Source organism: Neomonachus schauinslandi, chromosome 3 (assembly GCF_002201575.2).
Source record: "Neomonachus schauinslandi chromosome 3, ASM220157v2, whole genome shotgun sequence".
NCBI lineage: Eukaryota > Metazoa > Chordata > Mammalia > Carnivora > Phocidae > Neomonachus > Neomonachus schauinslandi.
In genome coordinates this window covers 183336030-183360270 of record NC_058405.1, presented here as the reverse complement: position 1 = coordinate 183360270, position 24241 = coordinate 183336030, and the positions used below count along the sequence as shown (strand labels likewise).

The following is a 24241-nucleotide window of genomic DNA, read 5'->3' as shown; positions in this document are numbered from 1 at the left end:
AGAGGGAGAAGCAGGCTCCGCATTGAGCAAAGAGCCCGATGTGGGACTTGATCCCAGGACCCTGGGATCATGACCTGAGCCGAAGGCAGACGCTTAACTGACTTAGCCACCCAGACACCTATAAGTTATGTCTTGAAAAGCTCTCTCTGGCTACTCCCCCATGGATTATAGGATGGACTGGAGGAAAGCAGGAGTACGGCTGAGGAGGTGGGCTGAGAAAAGCCTGGCTTAAGCCCTAGTGAGAGGAAATGATGCCTGGAACCAGACCAACGTGAAAGCGTCACTCGGTTGTGACACTAATTTGGAAAGGGGTCCGTGAATGCTTCGGGTTTGGCTAAGAAGGGGCCTTATCACTAGTTCCTTGGAAAGAAATGAAGACAGTTACTGATTCTTGCCTCGGTAGTTAGGTATAGACTTTTGTCCTTTGGGAACCTGAGGAGGTTTGTCTCTGTTGTGGATTTTTAGGGAAGTCTATCTGGCATTCACGCCCTTCCCACATACTTTACATGGGCTTTTACATGGGCTTTTCTTCGTGCCTTGCCAACATTCCCCTTGGGAACTTAGGACCTTGATCTTTAAGTCCTGAAATGTCCATTTGTGAGTGCGTGTGTGTTAGAGCAAATTCTCCTATAACAGGCACAGAATAACCGCGTATCACCTTTCTTATCCACTGTGTTGACATAACCACTGCTTTACTCGAACATTTTCCACAGGGTCCTCTGTATGTCTGGCATTGCTTTGGTAGGATAAGGAAATGTCCAGGGTCAGTGTGGTTACTTTTTTCCCCAGAGAAGAGACCAACTTCTCACAGGATAGAGGAGAGAACCCAGGCAAAACCTTAATGGTCTTATAAAATTTAAGTTCCTACCATTCACTCATTTGGTTTTGACACCTCAGTTATGATATCAAAGAAAGACACAGAAGACACAGGAAGGGTGATTTGTGTATGCCTGAGATACGCAGTTCAGAGTATTATATATAGATTGATATCAGGGATTTGTCTGACAACTGTAGGTAAGTCTCTGCTCTCTGAGGGTCTAAGAAACCGATTATATGGTCCTTGTCTTATGCCTGCCCTCTCCCAGATCTGGCTACAGTTGGCTAGTAGGGTCAATGCAGTCAATGATGGTACTCCTGGACCTTCCAACTAGCACTTGCCTTGAGGCCAACAGTAATGCCTGGCCAGGTGTGGACAAGCGTGAGGTCCTGAATGACAGCTCAGCAGACCCACAGACTGGTTATTGCCAGTAGCTGGCCAACTGGTCACCTGCAGCTAAGGATGCTCGTAATCCCGTAATCCCATAATCCCAGTCCTGCCTCCCTGCCTCCCTGCCTCCCTCTCTCGTTCCTCTCTCACTCCTTTGTTGTGTTTCATTTCCAGTTATATTGCACCCAGAGGCATGTTAATATACACATATGTTAAAGCTCTAGCTAATTACACATGGTCTTTTTCTTTCTATTTCCATGTTTCCCATATTTAAAAAAATCTTTAATAGAAAGCTTAAAACTCAGGAACCAAAAGCAATGATACGGTGACTGGTCCCTGACCCATGTTCCTCGTCGAAAAGGACTACTGGCATTTGAGTAACAAAACTCTAACACAACTCTCTTGTACTGGATCATCTCAGTGTGAGGCTTTAGAATCTCCACCACTAGAGGACCGGTGGGAACCCCCCAAACCATTTATGGCAATCCCAAACACCCCACACACTGCAAGTGTGGATTGGCCTCTTAGGTTGAAATCTTACTAAACTTGCATGTGTAAATATTGGAGCACTTAACAGCACTTAAGATTCACCTTGCTTATAGGTTTAATTTATTAGATCTATTGGATAATCGTGAATTAAACGCACGGGAAGATTTGTGTGTTACCCAACAACTGCGGCTCTTAAAAGGAAATTGTTGAAGTTACTAAATGTAGTTTAAAGTGTTTCATTAAACTTGTAAATGGGACCAAACATTAAAGAGGCCATTAAAAGTATTCTTTAAAAGAACAAAACGAAACAAAACTCCTTTAGTTAGGGATACATTTTGATGTCTTGACAGGTGAAATGAAATTTGCTTGAAGATGCCCCAACAGGGAAAATATAAAAATATGAAGGAACTAGATGAAATTAAATGGACAGAATGTTAGTAATTGTTGAAGTTAGGTGCTAGATATGTGAGGGTTATATAATAGTCTCATATAAATATGTTTAAATATGTTTAAAATACCCAAGTAAAAAGTTCAAAAAAAGTGAATGTTAACATTTTCTCTAAAGAACTTTGAAGCTCACGGAATCCCTCATTCTGCTCATGTTCTTCCTGTCTGGTAGATACAGATGCACCCCTTACAGATGATCTCTAATTGGCTTCTGGCTATTTTTCATGCTTTTGTGTGATTCTGTGGTTCCAGTTTTTGGTTTTTTCTGAGGGCAGGATTCATGACTCTGTGTCTTATGAACACACCTGCTTCTAGGAAGCCACCATTTGTAATTGGTCACACACACACAATACTTGGTAAGCCCAAGAATAACCATGGTGTTTACTTTACATTTGTCTCTGTGTCTGTCTATATCTACATTTTCTGTTATTTTCCCTTCATGTTAAATATATGTTTGTTGAGGACATGATGCACGTTACCTCAGGCATAATGATACATTGAAGGGTTTGGGTTCGGGAGTTTGACTGCCTGTGTGGCTTTGTGAGAATTACTAAACTTTCTAGTCCTCAATTTCCTCATTTGTAAAATGGACATGATTATGATACTGACCTCAGAGTTTGCAGTGAGGGTCAGTTAATGTATAGAAGAAAAAAAGAAGTGTTCTATTATAAATATTAGCTACTATTTTTAGTCAAAAAGTTATTTATAGAACTCTTTTTTTTTTTAAGATTTTACTTATTTATTTGAGAGAGAGAGATTGAAAGAATGAGTGGGAAGAGGGTCAGAGGGAGAAACAGACTCCCCGCGGGGCAGGAAGCCCAATGTGGGACTCGATCTTAGGACCCTGGGATCATGACCTGAGCTGAAGGCAGATGCTTGACCGACTGAGCCACTAGGGTGCCCTGTAGCAATCTTCTTAAAAACAGTTTGCTCTCCCTCATTCTGAATTTAGAGCTGTCATTTGAAGGTATATTAACATAGTATTATCATATTAATGATATATTAATACGATAATATTATTATATTATCTGAAGATACATTAACATAATATCATATTAAGATATTCTGTTCTGCAATTTTTTTAAAAAAGATTTATTTATTTATTTTAGAGAGCGAGAGAGTGGGGGAGGAGCAGAGGGAGAGGGAGGGAGAAAATCTCAAGCAGACTCCCTGCTGGGTGGGGAGCCTGATGCAGGGCTCCATCTCATGATGCTGAGATCATGACATGAGCTTAAATCAGGAGTCGGATGTTCAACTGACTGAGCCACCCAGGTGCCCCTTTGTTCTGCAATTTTGAAATAGCTTTTTGTCCTGGTGTTTAGATTTTTAGTTTATACAAATATTTTACTCATCTTAACATACTCACTAATAAGCTAGAATTTCCGGGACTGTTTTAAAGCATGGAGGGAAGAGTAGGGTTGCAAATAAATGCCTCCACATTCACAATCTGTAATTCATACTAGTTTGGCAGGTAATTGAAGCTCAGGCAGATCATCTCTCTTCTAATATCATTGATTTATTTTTGCAAATCTCAGATTCAAGTGCTAATGACAGTCTTTCAAAACTAATAATTCAGAGAGACAAGTTTTTATGTACTTAATGTACATCCTAGGAAGGTATAAAATGTTACAGTATGATTATAATTGTGTAGAAAATATCTGTGCATAAAAATTTCTGATAGAATTATCTCCAAATTATTAAGAGTTCTGTCACTCAAATCACAGAACTAAGGGCAACTCCTCTTTCTATTTGACATCTTGTATTTTCCAGATTTTCCTTCATAACTATTTTCTACTTTAAGAGGAACATATTGGCATATTATTCTTTCAAAGTTGCCTCTCTGGAGGGCTTTGTTTTCAAGGTTAATAAAGAATTTGGAATTTTCTTTTAAAGCTTTTTGGTTGCATTCTGATAGATGGAAGTCCTTATTTCCTCACCGCACATGTGTGGTTATGTTACTATCCAATGACATCACTACTGGAGTCTTGCTTCACAGAGAATTTACTGAGTTGGATGTGATTCAAATAAAATTAAGAATAATATATTAATGTGCTTAATATTATGTGTGTCTCAATCTCTTTATCTTTAAAATGAGGTGATGGGGCATGGCATTAACACAGAAGGGTTCTTTCAGCTGTAAAATGTACATTAAAATTTTTTTTCTAATACCTAGCATTTTTCCTAATGCATTTAAAAAGAAAAATAGGTATTGGGATGACCTAGGGAAAGTGGCCATCTTTGTTAGGTCAAGCAGAACATTGTAGATCGTGTTTTGCCCTACGTCAGAAGGAAGCTGGGACCCCTCCGTTTCTGAAGGTTCGGACTAGTATTTCCAAATAAAATGCAGAGCTAATGCTGAAGAAAAGCCTCTCCTTGCAATAAAGACTTTTGTAAAGGAAATGATTTTTGAACTGCGATTCTAAACTGCGATGATTGTTTCTCCTTGCAAAACAAAAGTAGATCAAGGAGTGGCTGGGGGGGCCCTTCAGCTCAAAGCTGTTGTTTTTGGTGGGTGGATACCAGTGGACTCCATCAATTCCTGGGGCAATGCACTGTGGTTTTGAAGTGACACATTTTATAAAATGTCTATCTTGTTTTACTCAGGTTATACTGGAGAGCTTTGCCAATCCAAGATTGATTATTGTATCCTAGATCCATGTAGAAATGGAGCAACGTGTGTTTCTAACCTCAGTGGATTCACCTGCCTGTGTCCAGAAGGTAAATAATATTGCCTAGGAATCCCTTTTGTTTTCCACTTTAAATCATAAACTACTTCGATCAGCTTTAAATTTCAGAAAAAATCCGTACAAGAGAACCTCCTATTTTGTTTACAAAATGTTTGAATATCAGACATAATCTAGGAATTTCTGTGATTTTTATTTATACATTAAAAATGAATAAATAGGGCGCCTGGGTGGCTCAGTCATTAAGCGTCTGCCTTCGGCCCAGGTCACGATCCCAGGGTCCTGGGATCGAGCCCCGCATTGGGCTCCCTGCTCCGCGGGAAGCCTGCTTCTCCCTCTCCCACTCCCCCTGCTTGTATTCCCTCTCTCGCTGTGTCTCTCTGTCAAATAAATAAATTCTTAAAAAAAAAGAAAAGAAAATGAATAAATATAATATAATGAAAAACTATAATAAGTTTTTTTCTAAATTTCACATGTTAAAATTTTCAAAATTTTGTTTTTGATACCAGTTCACATAAAAAAAATCTTTTTTTAAAAATTTTATTTATTTATTTATTTGTCAGAGAGAGAGAGCACAAGCAGGGGGAACGAGCAGAGGGAGAGAGAGAAGCAGATTCCCCACTGAGCAGGGAGCCTGATGTGGGACTCGATCCCAGAACCCAGGTATCATGACCTGAGCGGAAGGCGGATGCTTAACTGACAGCCACCCAGGCGTCCCACATAAAATATATTTCAACATAAAGTTCACCTGCTTTTATTTTTAAATAAACTTTATACCATCTTAGAAACTTCAAGTTATCTGGAAAGCCACATCTTTTGAGCTATTTTTCTTTTATTTATTTTTTATTTTTTTTTAAGATTTTATTTATTTATTTGACAGAGAGAAACACAGCGAGAGAGGGAACACAAGCAGGGGGAGTGGGAGAGGGAGAAGCAGGCTCCCCGCTGAGCAGAGAGCCTGATGTGGGGCTCGATCCCAGGACCCTGGGATCATGACCTGAGCCGAAGGCAGACGCTTAAAGACTGAGCCACCCAGGCGCCCCGAGCTATTTTTCTTTTAAACAAGTTTTACTTTTAGAGTAGTTTGATCTGAAGGAACAGGCAGATAATCATAGCTGTTGTGCAAGGAATGATTTTGGGCTCAGAGGAAGTTCTCATTTCTGCTTGGAGGGATGTTATGGAAGTGATTACTTTAAACTTTAATGTTGTAAGAATAACCTGATATTAGAGGTATTTTCCCCTTAAAACCAGCATGTAAGCTCCTGATCCACAGCAGGGACATTGACAACCACATAAAATACAATGACATCCTCTGCGGAGATTAAATGTGGAGTCTGAGCGTAAGGAAACATCTCTGTCCGCCACATTATCCTCCGCTGCCCCTGGCTGAGAGGCTGCAGGGGGCCAGTGGGCAGTTGCTAAAAGGCACTGACCTCCCAGGTGACCTGAGGGCTCAGGGTTGCCAGGAGCCGCCCCTGCGCTCTGTAGCATCTCCTACTCTTTGATGTTTTGAAGACTAGAACTAAAGAAGTGACTCCTGTCCCCCAGCTTCTGCTCACCTGCTCGGGGGGTATTAACAGGAGGCGGTGGCCAGCCTACTTATCCCTGCACCCTGTTCCCCAAGTTGGCATGTGTTCCTGATGTATGCAGTTACCATGACAATGGAGTTCAATGTGCTTGATGAGCCCCAGCCTTGACTCTCGCCTTGCGCCTCTGAAGCAAATGGGAAAACCTGGAAATGTTGGAAGGGTGGAGGGCTGAGCAAGCAGCACCCACGTCACTTGCAGATAGAGCACTTTGCAGATTTTCACAGTGTCACTAACTCGTTACTACCTAAGTGGTTGTAGGCTGTGCTTAATGGGCAAGGGCGGGCTTCAGGGTCACCAGCTGATTGACCTTGGCAAATCATTAATCCCCACTCCCCGCCTCCCTTATCCTCCTAAATGTGGGCTACGCGGTGATACTGCAGACTTCACAGGGCCATTCTGGGTACAAATAGGATTTTTGTGAAAGAGCTTTGAAAACTCCAAATTGCTTATTTTTACAGTTTTGATCAGAAAGTTAAAACGAAGCCGCAGAGGCTCAAAGAGGTAGTGACTTACAAAAATCACACCACTGGGATGCCTGGGTGGCCCAGTTAACTGTCTGACTCTTGATTTCGGCTCAGGTCATGATCTCAGGGTCCTGAGACTGAGCACCATGTCAGGCTCTGCGCTCAGGGTGGAGCCTGCTTGGGATTCTCTCCCTCTGCACCCCCACCTTCCTCTCTAAAACAAATAAATAAAAAAAATTTTTTTAGAAAGCTGAGTATTTAAAAAAAAATCATCCCAGTAATAAAGGCTGGCCCCTTGAAGTAGGACCCGGGAGTTTTACTTTTGCTCCATTTTTCTGGTGGATGGAGGTGGCCGAGCACTTCCTGTTCACCAGGTGCTGTGCTGGGTGCTGGGACTTAAGAGTTAGCAAAGCTGGGACGGCCCCTCCCGTGGTGCAGACACAGATAAGTACATAATGACGACAGGACTGGGGCCTTGAAGATGCACAGACGGAAGCTGGTCAGTCTTGGGGAGCTGGGACTGCTGCCCACGTGGGGAGAGTCTGAGTGAGGACAGGGAGGAGGAGGGCGGAGTTGATGGCGTCACCAGTGAGGGAAGACAAAGAGGAAGAAAGTGGGTGACGGGAAGGCTGAAGAGTGCCAGGCTTCACGGGGCTTTGTGGGCCGGGGTGGGGCATTTCACTGTCATCCTGAGGGGGGAGCCAGGCGCTTTGGTCTGGAGCCTGGTGCCGCCACTTCTTCACCAGCCCCGTGTCATGGGCGAGTGAGCTCATACCTCTGTCTCAGTTTCCTGGTCTGTAAATTGGGGAAATGATACTGCCCACGTAATAGTCGGGATGAAACAAGATGACGCAGGTCAAGTCCTTAGCACAGTGCCTGGTTATGTGCTTATTCCACATGAGCTGCTTCATCATTATTGTTTTCCTAAGAACGATTACTATTAAACCATTGATGGATATAGACTGGAGAGAGACAAGAGGGGGAATAAGGAGAGAAGTTTGGGGATTGTTGCAGAAGTCCAGGGAGTAGATGTGGACTGGTAGGAGGGGAAGGGTGGAGCTTGAGTGGTCAAAAGAGGGGGCCTGAGGTGGGTGGGTTATGGAGGGCGGGGGAGAGTAGGGCACGTTTGTGCCGTCTTTCACTCTCCGGTTGGTTGTGCCATTCATGGAGAAGAAATGCAGAGGAGAGGTGTTATATTTTGGACGTGTTGAGTTTGAGGGGCCTTTGAGGCATCCAAGCAAAGAAGTCAGCTGCGCAGTTGCTGTGTGAGTCCGGAGGTTGGGGCAGAAGTCTGGGCCAAGTCCAAATACAGACACATTAGCCCATAGATGGCAGTTTAAAGCTGGCCATCTGGAGGATTGTCTCTTTTATCCGGTGGCTTGTCCATTCCTCCATGCTGTCTAGATAAAGCCTAGAGGAAAAGTGATGATCTGGACTTAAAAGGATGAAGACGGATTTCCCTTTACCTTCCCTGAAGATGGACCAGGAAAAAGGGGCTTTAATGATAGTTCTGAAGGATTCATTGCCGTGTTTTGGAGCCTCTTAGGGGGAGCGGAGGCTGGGCTGGCATTTTTAAAGCCGCCCCTCCCACTGGCTTGCTCTTTGGGTGCTGGTTGTAGAAAATAATGTTTATAGAGCACTTTACTTTAAAAAGCTTATGTCTCCAGGATCCTTCTCATATCAGCCACATTGTGAAGACAAGTTTGGAAGGTGTCTCAAGTGCACAGAATGTTCTGGATTCTGAGCCAGCACTGGACACTTGCTTCCTTCTTTTCTTTCTTTCTTTCCTTTTTTTTTTCCTCCAGTGCAATCACTGTTTTTGTCATGTTTGCTTTGTATGTATGCATTTACATATATGGTCTGTGTCTTTGCGAAGTAATTTGAAAGTAAATGACAGACATCATGCCCCTTCATCCCCAAATAAATCAGTTTGTGTTTTCTGAGAATCAGGACATTCTCCTTCATACGTTACTGTGCATCTAGAAAATGATCACATCTAAGAAAATTAGTAATGATTTCCTAATATTGCTTGCTGTGTGCTCTTTTTTCATTTAATCCTTTATATGCGTTAATTCTGTCTGCCGTGCTTCCCCATGTTATCTTTTGAGTGTGAGAGATACCCTGCCCGTGGAGCACTTAGCTCCATATTTTATGTTAGTAAGAGGTTCATAAAAATGTGTTTAATTATAAAAGTCAACACTTAGATATCACTCTGGATGTCTCCCAGCTCATCTGACCCTCACAGCAATCCGATGAAGCAGATGCTATTAATATTTCCATTTAACAGATTGGGAAACCGAGGCACAAGAGATTAAATACCCTGCTTATGATCACATAGCTAGAAATTTAAACCCAGGCAACTTGGCACTGGCCTTCTTAACCATTGTCCCGTACCGTCTCTAAATACATCCTTTAAAATAAGTTCCATCTTGTTTATTTATTTTTAAAGACTTTATTTATTTAAGAGAGAGAGAGAGAGAGAGAGAGCACGAGCAGGAGGGGCAGAGGGTGAGGGTCAAGCAGACTCCCTGCTGAGCACGGAGCCCAATGCGGGACTCGATCCTGGGACCCCGAGGTCATGACCAGAGTTGAAGGCAGACACTTAACCGACTGAGTCACCCAGGCACCCCCTCCATCCTGTTTATTTTTAAAGATGATCTTTGTAACCAGAGTCATGAGTAAAATAAATGAAAAGTATGTTGGGTTCTAAAACTTCTAAATGTCCTTGCTAAAAATTCTTAAGTCTGGGAAAAACTAGAAAAAAATTTTTCATATATATATTTAAATAAATTTTATATATATATAAATTTCGTTTTTGCAAGTACAGTGAGATCCTTTTACGGAAATTCCCAATTCCTTCCCAGTCCAGAAAGCTGTTAAAACTAGGTTTTCCCTTTGGATAGTGCTTTCAACTCTGCACTCATATGCTGGCTCTTTTCCACCCTTTTCATCTTCATTCCGTTTCCTTCAAGGATCCTTCTCCCTCCCATCTGGACCAAGTCCTCCGAGGTTGGAGTCCTTCCTGGGTATCTGTCTCCTTGACTATCGCCTTCTTTTTAACCTCTTTCCGAAAGTTCAAAGTCAGGCCTACTGGACGGCGTGCACGGTGATGATCATTTAAGCTCTCCTTCTGGAATTTGTCTGCTTTCCTCCTACACTTAGATTTTTATCCTCCATCAACAGGTTCTGTCTTTTCTCTGAATTTCTACTTAACTTTCACGAGTCCACATCTGTAAAGTGCCGTTTCAGGTTATGGGGACTGTGGTGGTGCTAAGAAACAAAAGTAAAAATGTCATGAGTGTTTTCTTATCTGTACCTTATTGAATGACAACAGCACAGAGCAGTAATTAGAAGCTGATTTTATTGCCTATGTTATTTACTCTGTCTGCTGATTTTGTCTTTATGTTTGGTTTAGAACTTTGAGATCCTTAAATTTTAGACTAAATGCATTATAATTCTGAAGACACCTAATTATATATACTTACCATCACTGCCTATTGGTATTTAAACATGCAAATTTAAATATATGAATATATTTAAACGCATATGTAAATAAGATCTGACTATGACTGTCTAGCCATCATCTTTGCTTCAGCATCTCAATTTTTATTTTTTTTCTGCCTCAGAATTTGAGGCAGAATACCACACAGACTAATAGGGAATAAAAAAGAACTTAATAGAGATGAAAACATTCAGCAAGAAAGCCCATTTGTTGGTTCTGCAGGTGTGATGATTGGCACGGGGCAGGGCATAGGATCGCATTGAGTCGAATCTAATCACTTTTCTGGCATCTCCCTGGGCGTGCACAACCAGAGACTGGAGTGAGAATATGGGGCTTCAGGCACTATTTTGAGAAGATATTATTTTATCCAATATATTTTACAAACATTAGTCTAAATATATTTTCTGGTGTGATGCCTTCTGATGGGATTACAGATGCACAGAATCTGTATTAACAGCTCTTTGCACTATAGTTCCGAGGGCGAGTATTGCAACCAGGGAGGGGACACGCTTCCTTCGGTCCTTGAACTATAGAACACCACACTGTATTCCACTGTCCGACATGCAGATCTTATAACGTGGGAACTCCAGAGCCATGGACGGCTGGAGTCCTTCTCTGACCCGGAGGTCCTGAGACCTGAGTCTGGGGCCGGTGAGGAAGTGGCGGCGGGGGAGTGGGTTGGTCACAAATGTGGAGTATTAGGGTCACATTGCTTGTGGTTGAATTCTGGACCTACCCCCCTCACAGCTCTTTGCTTCTCAGAGGCTCATTTTTCTCACTTAGAAAATGGGGATGATGTTAGGACATACTTTATAAATTTGTAATAATATTAGCAATGATGATAATGAGGATGCTGATGGGAGATTTAGTCGTATCACTTTGGGTGAGTCATATAATTTTTATCTCTTCCAGCCATTGTTTTCCGTTGCAAAATGATGAGGATTGACTATTACCTTTAAGGGACCCTATTCCAAAAAGCCTTTGATTCAAATCTATCCGTTTAAGAGCCCCTTGCTGAGTCAATAAATCCAGCTCGTTGTTTCAAGTAATGTTTACAGAGAAAAGTTTCATAACCTCTAAACGACTCCCTAAAACTTAATGTTGGCCCATGGGCCCCGTAGGTTAAATCCCATTGCAACAAGCTCCAAGGGTTTATCCAAACTATTTTTGTTTTTCTACATTTTATAGCTTTGAGTAATCAAGCCATATAAATCCTTTTGTCCAACTCAAATGTCAGTGGTAACGCTTTTCATCTTACAGGGATTTACAGGCAATAGCCACACATGTCATAAAAATTATCTCCGAGATAATGTGTATTGTTCAGAAACTGGGCATGTTACCCAGTAAGGATTTAGGAGTTACACAGTCCTGGGATTTGGTTGTTTTTCCCCAGTATCCTGATATGTAGGGTTTTGGTGAAAGCACTCTCTGAGGACCTTATTAAACTACATGTATTTACATAAGAAATGTGCAGCATGTCCACATAAAATTACCAGGCCGGAGTAAAATACTGCTCTTATTCTTTTAAAATTTGGCATTATCCCTAAATCACCACTTCATTTGGGAATTGTAGCAGCTGAGATCCTTGGAGTCCAAGGGTCCCATAGTTTCACCTTTTGGAAACAAAGCAGGCGTTCAGATTTATCAAGTGTGAGTAAAACTTAATTTCTATGTTTGGTGCATGCAGATTAATTTTTGATTTTCAGCTGAGTTCATATTTCTCATCTTTTCTCTTTCTTTTTTTTTTTTTTTCCCACATAGCACAGTTTCTCTGAGATTGTTTAAATAAAAGTAGCGCAAGGGATTTTGTTTGCCTGCTTCTCGAATCAGCAGTGGGATGATGCACTCACTTCAGTGCGTGACCAGGGTCCTGTCATTTTTAGCTCTGCTCCTCCTCTGGGAACCATTCTGATGTCCCGGTCAGTGGTGGCAATGACAGTTGGAAGCTACAGTGTGACAAATGAATGAAGAAATAAATAATGGTATCTTGCTGCTTTTCTTTTTAAGAAGAGGTAGGGGATACCTTATAGTATTATGAATTCCGATTTCTTAAGGCGTGCCTCCAGATCTACACATGAAAATTAGTTAGTGTTCTTAAAACCTTTTGGTCTTAAAAATTCAGGTCCTGAATTTCAACTGTCATCTCTCTTGTGGCCTCAGGAATCACAACAACCTCAGCAGTAACCATAACAATGAGGATATCTGCCATTCTTTGAGTGCCTGCTGGGTGTTCGGCCCTTGAAATTATTATTTGGGATAAGTTAGCGGTTAACAGCTGAGGCACAGGTAGACTTGGCTGCTTGAGTCGGAATCTGTGTTTGGTCACATATTACTTGGTGACCTTGGGCCAATAAACCGAAATTCTCTATGCCTCATTTTCTGCATCTGTACAGTGAAGGAAGTATTAGTGCCAACCTAATGAGGTTGTTAAAAGGATTAAATCGGTATACAGTGCTCAGAACGGTGGGCTAAGCGATTAATATACAAGGAGGATCCCGGTGGACCCAGGAGATAAGCCAGGTTGGTCTCATTCTGGAGTCCCTGTTCTCTCTGCTGTACTAAGCTCCTTCTCTGGTCAAGTTCAACTTGGCGTGACAACTAGCTAGTTGGGTGCACGTCTGCTCTCCCTCATGGGACTCCAGGCTGGTTGAGGGCAGCGATGCTGAACTTTCTTTTATATTCCTTAGCACACCTGGCACTTAAGTACCTGTGAGCCTTTTGTTGAGTGTCTGAGTGAGTAAATACCTCAAAACTATTGCATTTCATTTCGTATGGGAGGAAACTGGAGCCAAGATGAATGAACCCATATTCACTAATGTAACCAGGTGACTCTCCCTGGTGAGACTCCAGCAGTGAAGGGGGACCAGACCCCATCCAGTAGCCCATTCAGCATGGTTTAGAGGTCATCGGAGACTTGGGCAGATTTCATATACAGAATTTGGGGATCCCTTCTCTGGCTCCTAGGACCCTTTCCTTCTCCCCATTGTGAGCCTGCGCCAGGCTCCTTCCTGGGGTCCCTTTGGGCAGAGAGAGCAGGTTTACCGCTAGCGGCTTTGTGTCCCTGCGTCATTGTTGCAGTTGAGGCTGCCTGCGGGGTGGAGCTCCCCAGACGGGAAACTCACCCCATGCTGGCTGCTTCCTCTATCTTCTGACCCTCCTCCAAAAGCGGTCTGCTTTCGGTCACTTTCCAGAGCCACATAGTCGTGGGGTTATTTGGTCTGGAGCTTACCGTTGTTATTTGTGGAGAATCTGTTAAAAAAGGCTTACTTTGCCATATCAGAAGCAGAATGTCCGTATCATTGTCTTTAACAGCAACCAAGATCCTTTACGATAGAAATACAAATATCCTAAAAGTAAGTATAATTTTTTATTTCTCTCTGCAGCAAAATTTATGTCCATATTTGTATGTGTGTATATATATATATATGTATATATACGTATATACATATATATATATATATACATATGTATATTCCCTGTTTTAGACAGCCGGAGGAGGCTGGAATGAAATTTTTGTCTGACTTGGACCAAAGCACCATGTGATGCGGTCCTGGATCTTACTGTGAACAAATTCAGACCTGGGCTCTGAGTCCTGGGAGCATGTGAAAGTGGGATTGGCAGAGACCCGGCCTAAGAGAGCTGAACACACACACAGCTGTGAAAGTAGAATGTTGGTTAATTACTTTATCATATTCTGGTTTTGGTTAAATAAGCTTTTCTTTGACTAGTTTTTTTCCAACCGAGTTCTCATCTCCCGTGACCTGATGTCCTACTGATAAAAGGCTGCTGAAGGTAGATGCTTAGGCTTCCACTTCTCAAGGCATTTCCCACTGCTCTTCTTTCTAATTGCTCCAGTTATATTTAATTGTAATTTGTATGAAGAACCTTGTCCCTTCCTCACTTTCAACTCCCAAATAGTCTACACGTAGTGATGCATCTGGTCACAGTACAGCAGGGCATGCTCGTGGGCTGGTCTCACCACTGTCCCCCCTCACTGCACTTGACCGTCATCCTCTGCTCTGTTACACTCTGGGATTTTATATAACACTTGAAATAATTTTATTAGTTTCCCTTCACAATCAGAGAAACCTATGCTCAAATGAGCTCAAAGAAATAAAAACACACACCTGTAATTGCATCCACCAAGAGAGATCACTTTGAATTTTAGGCAAGTATCTTTGAAGTCTCTTTTTAATTTAATTTAATTTTTTAAAGATTTTTATTTATTTATTAGAGAGAGAGAGAGAGAGAGAGAGCAGGAGCAGGGGCAGAGGGAGAGGGACAAGCAGACTCCCTGCTGAGCAGAGAGCCCAATGAGGGACTCTATCCCAGGACCCCGGGATCATGACCTGAGCTGAAGGCAATGCTTAACCAACTGAGCCTCCCAGGTGTCCCTAAAGTTTCTTTTTTTTATGTGCATTTTAGAAAACTAACATTGGATCTTACTGTGCATTCTCTTTTGTAATAAGCTTCTTACACTGAATAATGTGTTCCAAATGTTCTCCTGTATCGTTAATTATTTTCCTAAAGCATTGTTATTAATAGCTGCATTTTATTCCATCATATGAATGTGGCATAATGTATTTAATGAAAGACAATCATCCGCATACTATTTATTGATTACCTACTTTGTGGCAGTTACTGTGCTAAGGACAAGGGATCTAGGAGTGAACAAGACAGATGGGGCCCTGGCTCATGGATCTTGTGGGATCGTGGGTGAGAGACAGTGTAGATGCTATGACCAGGGATATGACCAGGCTCTACTGGGGTGGTCCAGTGGTTGTAGAGGGACCCCCGCCCCGCAACCCAGACTGGGGGCTGGAAGGAAAGTCTGGAAATGTTCCGAGGGAAGTGATGTTTCAATGGAGACCCAAAGGAGAAGCAGCACCAAGATGAGTAAGTTAGGACCGTGGGCAGAAGACTGTGTCTCCCAGGAAGAGAACATGGACACCATGTATGAAGATACGGGAGAGAGAGGGTGCCATGTTTGAGGAACAGAGGGGAGCTCAGCAGAGCTGTAATGCAGAATGTGATGGAGAGATGGTATGGGCTAGTGACTGAAGTAGAAGGCAGCTCGGCAGGACTTCCAACACCATGACAAGGGGGTTGAACTCCATCCAAGAGTGTGGGGGAGGGCACCGTGATTCGTTTTAGCAGAGAAGGGGCAGAACTTGAGCATTTGGGAGAAATTACTGTGGCTGAAGGAGGAATAATGGATCGGAGGATGACAAGAGTCAGAGAACTCTGTTTGGAACCTGTTACAGTAAATTAGGTGAGCAATAATGGTGGGATGAATTGGGGACAATGGAGATAGAAGGGGATGGACTGGCTGTAAGAGGAGGGGGAGAGGGACCACGGAAGACAACCCAGCCTTCAGAAAGCTTTAGGCAACTGCATGTATGGGGGTGCTGTAGGGCAGTGAGCAGCTTTGAGGGGAGAGGATGGGAAGTTCCATTTGGGACACGGATTTAATGAACCCACGGGACACTCTGTCGATTACCAGATGGCTTTGGTCAAATTACTTAACCCTCTGGGCTTCAGTTTCAAAATATGGAAAAGGTAACATGCACCTCATGGAGCTGTGAGGTGGTATGGGGTAGGTGGGTATTCAGTACCTGTGTCTCCCCTTCATGTCCCATTTCTAAGGTCCTATCATCTTTTTTTTTTTTTCTTTTGTGTTTTTCCGGACTCAGAATTTCTACCAAGAGTTGAAACATTATTTTTCTTGTGTGTGTAAGGCGATCCTCTGTCTTACAGGGCAAATTTCTTGTTGTTCATGTCGGGAGAGGCTGGTTATGTGGTTTGCTCAGGAGTCCCTGCTCAGGATTCCCAGCCTCTTGTGGGCTTCCCCGTTCCTCTCTGGACTCCTACGGTAGCTTCTGGACTTCTTCCGATTCACTCTTGTCCTCTGTGATCTGTTCTCCACACAATAGGCAAAGCGACCTTTCTAAAATGTAGATCCCGTGTTTTCGCTCCCTGCCCCTTAAACCGCAGGTGATTTTCCACTCAACGTGTGGTGTAGGGCCAACGCATCCCTGCCTACCTCTTGGGCCTCATTTCTTACTACTCTCTGCTTTTCCCTCTCTAGCCGCTGGTCTCCTGCTGTTCTTCAAACACAGCAGGGGCTTGAGAACTGTCCTCCAGGGGGCGCCATTCAGCTCAGAACACAATGCTTCTTGGGGCATTTGCACCTGATGCTGTCTTTGCGGGAAGCCTTGCTCCAGAGTTGACTATGGATCATTCCCTCAGGCCATTCACATCTCCCCAACCAGCCTATTTAAGATTTTTATTCTCCCCAGTATTCTCCACCTCTTACCTGCATCCGTGGCATGTAGCGCGAGTTAATGATATCGATTTACTTATCTTTCTATTGTCTGTTTTCCTCGCTAAAATCGAAGGTCCAAAGCAGTTCCTGGTACATGGCTGGTCTCCGTTTGTCTAGGTTAGATAAATGAGTGGCCAAAGGAAAACACGAAACTTTCTGGCTAAACCCTGAAATTTCCATTATTAATAGCCAATTATTTTTGCTCGTGTAACCCATCCGCTCTAAGTGTCATCTCTTTTGTCTTTTATCTGTTGAGTCTAAACTGAGGAAAAGTTGATTTAACATTCCTCTATTTCCTAGTTATTTTTCATTTTCCTCTCTTAGATCTAAATTTGTCTTTTTGTACTGCTAAAGAAAAAGTCCTTAAGATTATTTTTACTCTCTCGAATGGATTTTCTTAAAAATTAAAAGTCCCATTGTAAATGCAATCATCTTGGGTCTGTTACATCTTAGGGCTTCATAATTGCTTCTCCTAGATGTTCTCCCTTTTCCTCTTTATCTTGCCTAACTATCTGCTTTCTTAGAATGAGAACAAATGTGGTCCCGATTATGTTTTCCATAAACATTGGCCAAAACCTCCTCTCTGATATCACTCCTCTTCCTTGTCTGCCCAGCCAAATCTTGGGCTTGCTTTGAGACTCCGTGCAAAACCCAGCTCTCCCTCGAGGTTTTGCTGGCCTGCCCACCCCTGAGACGATCCCTCCTTCTTTTGCATCAGTGCTGCTTCTAGAACCTTTGCCACTGACTCATCCCGTGTAGACAGCCTGCGCCGGTCCCTCCAAACTCACTCTAGGCTGGAACCATTTTGTCAGTGCTTGTGCAAAGAAAAGACAGCCTCAGGTTTTTTTCTCATCATTCTAGATGTGTCTTTCTGGTCTTTTCTGGAAGAATAAGCTCTTTGAGAGTCGAGATGTTTCCTTCTCCTCGCTTCCCTTTGCTGCTCATCAAGGCACTTAGATGAACCAAATTTCATCCCTTCATCTTTTTTTTTTTTAAGATTTTATTTATTTATTTTGAGAGAGAAAGTGTGTGTGCCTGCACACATGGCGGGGAGGGGCAGAGGGAGACGCAGAAACAGACTCTACGCTGAGCGCAGAGCCCGACATAGGGCTCGATCCCACAACCCTGAGATCATGACCTGAGCAGAAACCAAGGGTCGGAGGCTTAACTGACTGAGCCACCCAGGCACCCCTCATGCCTTCATCTTGATTCAGTGATTACTCTCTTATGTATCTGTAATCAAAACAGCTAATGACTAACATTTATCCTTTTCATGTTGCCTTGTAACGAATCTGTTAGACTCGTGTAGCAAATCTGTTAGAATATGTCCTCTGTCACTCATCTCCTCATAAGTTTTTGCTGAGTGGCCTCTATGCTGGGTGCTGAGGCTCAAGCCTGAGGAACCAACTTGACTCTTCCTCTAGAAAGCATATGGTCTTGTTGGGGGTGGGAGAGAGATGACAGACAAGTAAACCAAACACAACCGTGTCGTTACAAATTCAGGAGAGTGCCATGAAGATAGTGAACTGGGTACTGTGATACAGAATAAGAAAGGGATATGTACCCGGAATGGGGTGATCAGGGAAGTCCTGCCTGTTGAACATTAAAGCCGGGAACTTGGGCGCCTGGGTGGCTCGGTTGGTTAAGCATCTGACTTTGACTCAGGTCATGATTTCAGGGTCCTGGGATCGAGCCCTGCGTTGGGCTCTGCACTCAGTGTGGAGTCTGCTTGAGATTCTCTGTCCTTCTCCCTCTGCCCTGCCCCCATGCTCTCTCTCTCAAATAAATAAATAAAATCTTAAAAAAAATAAAAGCCAGGAACTAAAACATCAAGTGTAAGCAGGTAGGAGCCGCAACTTCCAGGCAGTGGAAATGGTATGTGGAAAGGGTCCAAGTGGGGAACAGCTTGTCATTTCTGGGAACTGAAGGGAAGCCGGTGGGGCCACCTCCCAGAAAAAGAGGGGTCATTGAGTCAATGTCATCCTGTCACAGTGCGCAGGGCTTGTTGCCCATGGATGGGAAGCCCACATTTTATTCTAAGAGCAATGGGAAGCAATGCTAATATTCACATTTAAAGAAAATATTACGGTTTGGAAAATTGGTTGTAGGGGTAAAACAGAATTGGGAATCTCATCAGAGGAAACTGTTGTAAAGACAAGGAGAGAAATAGTTGGGGCTTTGACTGGAGTGGTGGCAGCAGGGATCAAACAGTGTTTTTATGGTCAGGAAGTATTTCGAAGATAGAGTCTATTAATATCCATGGATTTGTCAGACGTGGGCTTAGGGGAGAGGAAGCAATCAGGTCTGTGAACCATTTGCCAAGCCAGTGAAATGACGGGTTAAGATTTTAAGTAACACTGGATTCCGTCTCCCTCTTGCTAAGACTGCAGAGACTGCTCACGCCTCCATAGCTTTCTCGGTAGAGTGACTTCATGGTCTTGCAACTTAAAATGATCCAGGAATGTTTTCTTTTGGTTTCAAAGGTCTGATTTCCACAATGTGTCTATCTCAAGGGTGTTGACTTCTTTATTTATGTAACAAATGCTCAGCAGGCAGAGTCATGTAAATATTGGCTCAAATACGGAATTCGAAGCAATGGTCAACTAGCTAAATTATAGTTTTGCATTAGCCCCTCTTTCCTTAGATTTCTTGCATAGTTCTGTCTTGTTTACTTTCCATTTTAATCCTTTAATCTTTCATCCTTCTCTAAACTTTCCCCTTGTTGCAGTGAGTTGTTTTAAGTGTCTTGACTGCTGGCATTGTTTCTACGTGTTTGAGTTTTTCTCTGGGGCTATTGTGTTTTCTTTCCAGCATTTTCTAATGTCTATCATAGGAAGTTTGTATGACTTGGAAGAGACCATTGCAAACAAGAAACATCCCTATCTTCATCATTCTCTCTGTACCTTTTGATTAACATTATTAAATAATTTTTTAATTTTCTGCCCTTCAAGTAGGATTGTAAACCCAAATATATTTGCTCATTAGGTTCCAGTTGGGATCACATATTTATTTCTCCAGTGTAGTTAATCTGTTAATCTTTTAGTCAGTTCAGAAATGCTATTATTATTGTTATTTTTATTAATTATAGTACAATATTCCACAAAGCAGCATTCTGTTTGTTCTCCATGTTTTGGAGTCTGAATGTATCCGTTGAATCCAAGAATGTTAAATTTTGTTTTCCAATCCTCTTGCCTTGGCCACCGTAACTAATTTGGCTTGCATATTCTGCAAGAGGAATTTTCCAGAACATTTACCTTAAGTGATCATTACTGATAGATTGACTTGTCAAAGGTCTGAAAGAGTTACGTTAATAGAAAGCGAAACTTTACCAAAGGCTATCTAAAATAATTGCTTTTAGAGTTATAACATGATGGAGGAACAGGAAAAAGCCTAGAGGTTCCTAGGATTGAATGTGGAGTTTGAAATTCTTTGTACGTAATGTATGTTGAGAGAAAGCAGGGAGAGGGGGAGGGAGACGCAGAGGAGAAAACAGGACAATGAAAATCTTGGTTCATTTTTAGAATGTTTCTTGGCAACATGTTTCTTGGAAAGATGAAATCTGTGCTGGCTGAGTCTCAGCTACAGATGACCCCAAGGCCTTTCCTACCTTGTCGTGTAAGATACCTTTCTCCCAGCACTCACAGAACTGCACTGCACTGTGTAGATTCACACAGAAGTGCACTTGGGAGTAAACTTTGCCTTAGCTTTGAGTCACAGACTTCTATGTTTTTACACAGAGAAATCAGACTCCTATAGCATGACTTCTGTTTGGGGGATCGCTTACATCTACTCATTTATAGATCTAGAAATTGAATATACATTGTTTCTTCCCTGGGCTACACTTTAGTTTTTGACACTCCATTCAGGTAACATTCAAGCTTTCTGTGATCAGTATCATGTTTACAAGCCAGCTTTGAGTCAGAATTTCAAGAACTTATACATTCACACCCGTGTAACACGTATTATGGCAAGAGCCACAAACTAGCCAACATCTGGCCTTGATCAGCGGATGGGGAGGCCAGGCCTGCATTGGTTGGCATCTTGGCTCCAAATCTGATATTTGGCTTATTTTAAAGATGACTTCTGGTTTTATAAGGAGTTGTTAGTACATGTGATATGTTTATTCCTTAGAACTCAAGTTTCATGATCGTATTTTTAAAATACCCTCCATGTGATACTGGAAATACTGAGAACCAGCGAGGCCCAGGGCATTTCAAATGCACAGAGTTCAAAATTTATAACTGCTAAGGGATCTCCATGTTCTAAAGCTATCTTAAATTAAAGAAGTTAGGATACTGATGGGTTTAATCTGGCTGTAATTTCTTTTGCTTGCATGGCACCTTCAGCTTTTCAAGTGCTTTAAGACAAACTCTCTTATGGGAGGCAGCCTAGCATGGGGCTTAAGAACACAGATGTGGAGTCACACAGACCTCATTTTGACTCTTGCTTTTCTCCCTTACCAACTGATGTCCCTGGACTAGTTCTCTGATATATAATCTCTAAGCCTTCTTTTGTAAAAGTGGATAATAGTAGACTCTAACTGAGCCAGTGGTTGTGATAAATCAAAGCAATAGATGCCAATTCCTTAATGTAGCGTCTGGTGTATAATAAGAACTCAGTATTTGCTATTACTGTTAACACCGATTCCTCTTCTTTTTCCTCTATTAGTATAACTATTTGATTTATACAGCTGTCTTATCATCTCTATTTTTAACAAATGAGGAAGCTAAGACATCAAAGAAGAGCTAGTTATTTGATTGCACTGGCATGGTTTATCAATAAGAATTTGGTTTAGTTGCAAACAATAGACACCCCAAATAACTGTAGGTTTATCCCAAGTTTAGAAGTCAGCTAACATAGGGGTGCCTGGGTGGCTCAGTAGGTTAAGTGTCTGCCTTCAGCTCAGGTCATGATCCTAGGGTCCTGAGATCCAGCCCCGCTGGGGCTCCGTGCTCAGCAGGGAGCCTGCGCCCCCTTCTCCTTCTGCCGCTCTGCCCCTCCGCCCCTCCCCCTTCGCCCTCTGCCTCTCCCCACCACTCATGCATGCTTGCGAGCACGCGTGCGCTCTCTCAAAAAAAAAAAAAAAAAAAAGCTAGGTTAAGTCTTCCAAATTTGTCTTTTTTTTCTTTTTTCAATGTTGTTTTGGGTTTTCTAGGTTCCTCGTATATCGATATAAATTAGAGAGTCACCTTGTCAATTTTGTACAAAAAAAAATCATTTCCTTTGGTTTATTCTCATAGAGGAGACTATCCATTATTTCACCATTAAATGTGAAGTTACCTGCAAGTTTTTTGTTTATGCCCTGTCTGATGGAGGAAATGGCCTCTGTTTTAGTTTGCTGATAGTAACCCCCCCGCTTTCAAAAATAATAAGTGGATATTGATTTTTGTCAAACAGTTTTCTCACATCTATCGAAATGACTAACTTGTTTCATGTGCATGTGTATAGAATTTGTGTTCTGAGTCTTTGGGTATAGTTTTATATTAGTATTAATTAGGTCAAGATGGTTCAATAGTGTTTTGAAATATTGTAGACATGAGCTCGTTCTGTCAATTTATTCTTTCTTATTCCTAATAAGAAAGAGGTCCTTCTCTGATGGGGTCCATTTTTCCCTCTGGCAGTTTTTTTTCATATATTTTGAAGTTCTTTTATTAGGTGTCTGCACATTTAGGGTTGTTATATCTTCTTGATAAATTGCCCACTTTTTCATGTTAAAGGGCCCTCCTTACCTCTGATAATACTCGTGGTCTTAAAATCCACCTTTTCTGATATAATATTGCCACACTAGGTTTCTTACACCTTTTTTCCCGTAATGTATCTTTTCCCATCTTTTCACATCAATATTTATGTCTTTTTATTTAAAATGGGTTTCTCTGAGAGAACATGTAATTCAGCCTGCTTTTTTTGTTCAGTCTTACAATCTCTGCATTGTTAGTATTTACTTTCAATGTAATTATGGATAGGACTGGATGCTGTTTTCTGTTCATCTCCTATGTTCTTTGTTTTATTCTTCCTTTCCTTCCTTCTTTTGGGAAAATTGAATATTTAGAAAATTTTTTTCTCTTCAGTTGGCTTTTTAAGGATATCTTTGTTTTCTGCTATTGTTTCAGTTCTTAATTTTTTGTTTTTATTTAGTGGTTGCTCTGGGCATTACAGTATCGAATGATAGTATAATTCTATCAACTACCCCCCTCATTCTTTGTTCTATTGTTGTCATGTACTTTCTAAGTATGTTATAACATTATAATTCAGTGTTGTTAATTTTGCCAAAGATAGCCAGTTAAGGAGCACCTGAGTGGCTCAGTCAGTTGGGCATCTGGCTCTTGATTTCGGCTTGGCCATGATCTCAGGGTTGTGAGATTGAGCCCTGCATCAGGCTCCACGCTCAGCGGGGAGTCTGCTTTAGATTCTCTCTCACTCTCCCTCTGTCCCTCCCCCCCCACTCACCTTTGTACTCTCTCTCAATAAATAAATGAATAAATAAATAAATAAAATATTTAAATAGCTAGTTGTTTTTAAATAAAAAAAAGAAAAAATAACTTATCTCCAAATGTACCATTTTCAGTGTTCTTCATATCCTCCTATAAACTTGAGTTTCCAACTATATTATCATTTACATTCTGTTTTAATAACACTCTTTAATGTTTTTGTAGTAAGGTAGATATGTTGGCAACAAATTCTCTTAGCTGTTCTTTGTTAGAAAATGTCTTAATTTAGCCTCATTATTTAAAGTGATTTTCCCTGGAAATAGAATTCTTGGAGATAGGTTTATTCTTTTAATACCTTAAAGAGGTAATTTTATTGTCTTTTGCCTCCATAGATCCTAATGAAAAGTCATCTGTAATTCTTTTCGTTGTTCAGTGTATGTAATTTGTCTTTTTCTTCTGGATACTTTTAATATTTTTTTCTAGTTTTTGGTGTTCAGTATTTTGACTATGAGGTACTTGTTTGTTTTCTTTGCGTTTGTCCTTCCTAGGGTTCACTGAGCACTATTGTCTATGGGTTATTTTCTACCAAATCGGGGAAAAAAAAAACTCAGCCATGATCTCTATGGTCCAGACGGTAGAGTGAATGAAGGGATAAGATAAAACAGGGCAAAAGGTGCGTGCTAACTCTTTTTTAAGGAAATTTCTCAGGAGCAACCTCAAGAGATTTCCATTTATATCCCATTACCCAGAATTTTGTCATTTACATTGGGCCACAGAGGAGACTGGCAAATGTAGCCATTACTCTGTGCAGCTAGGTGACCAGATGTTCTCCTGTGGTGAAAGCAGAGGAGACAGATACCAGAGAGGACGCGCCCTTTCTGCAACACATAGCCAGCAAGTGACAGAGCTCTGACAGATCCTGGACTAACTGTTTTCACATTCTTGGCCCTTCTGCTACACCCCAGGCATCAAGTGTTAACGACAGGAAGTACTAGTTAGAAGCTTGGATTTGGGAGTCAGACTGCCTGCGTTTGAACCCATCCTTGCCATTTTCTAGCTGTGTAACCTTGGGCAAGTTAGTTGATGTTTCTGTGCCTCTGTTTACC

The 24241-nt window shown here is 41.8% G+C and overlaps 1 protein-coding gene across 1 annotated transcript in view; it reads left to right on the top strand.

Annotated features, from left to right (window-relative positions):
• The window catches only part of DNER (delta/notch like EGF repeat containing), a 299213-nt gene that overhangs the window by 207679 nt on the left and 67293 nt on the right, over positions 1 to 24241 (top strand). The window contains exon 7 of the mRNA XM_021682968.1: positions 4748 to 4861. Within this exon, the coding sequence (XP_021538643.1) occupies positions 4748 to 4861 (114 nt within the window). The remainder of the gene's footprint in view (positions 1 to 4747; positions 4862 to 24241) is intronic.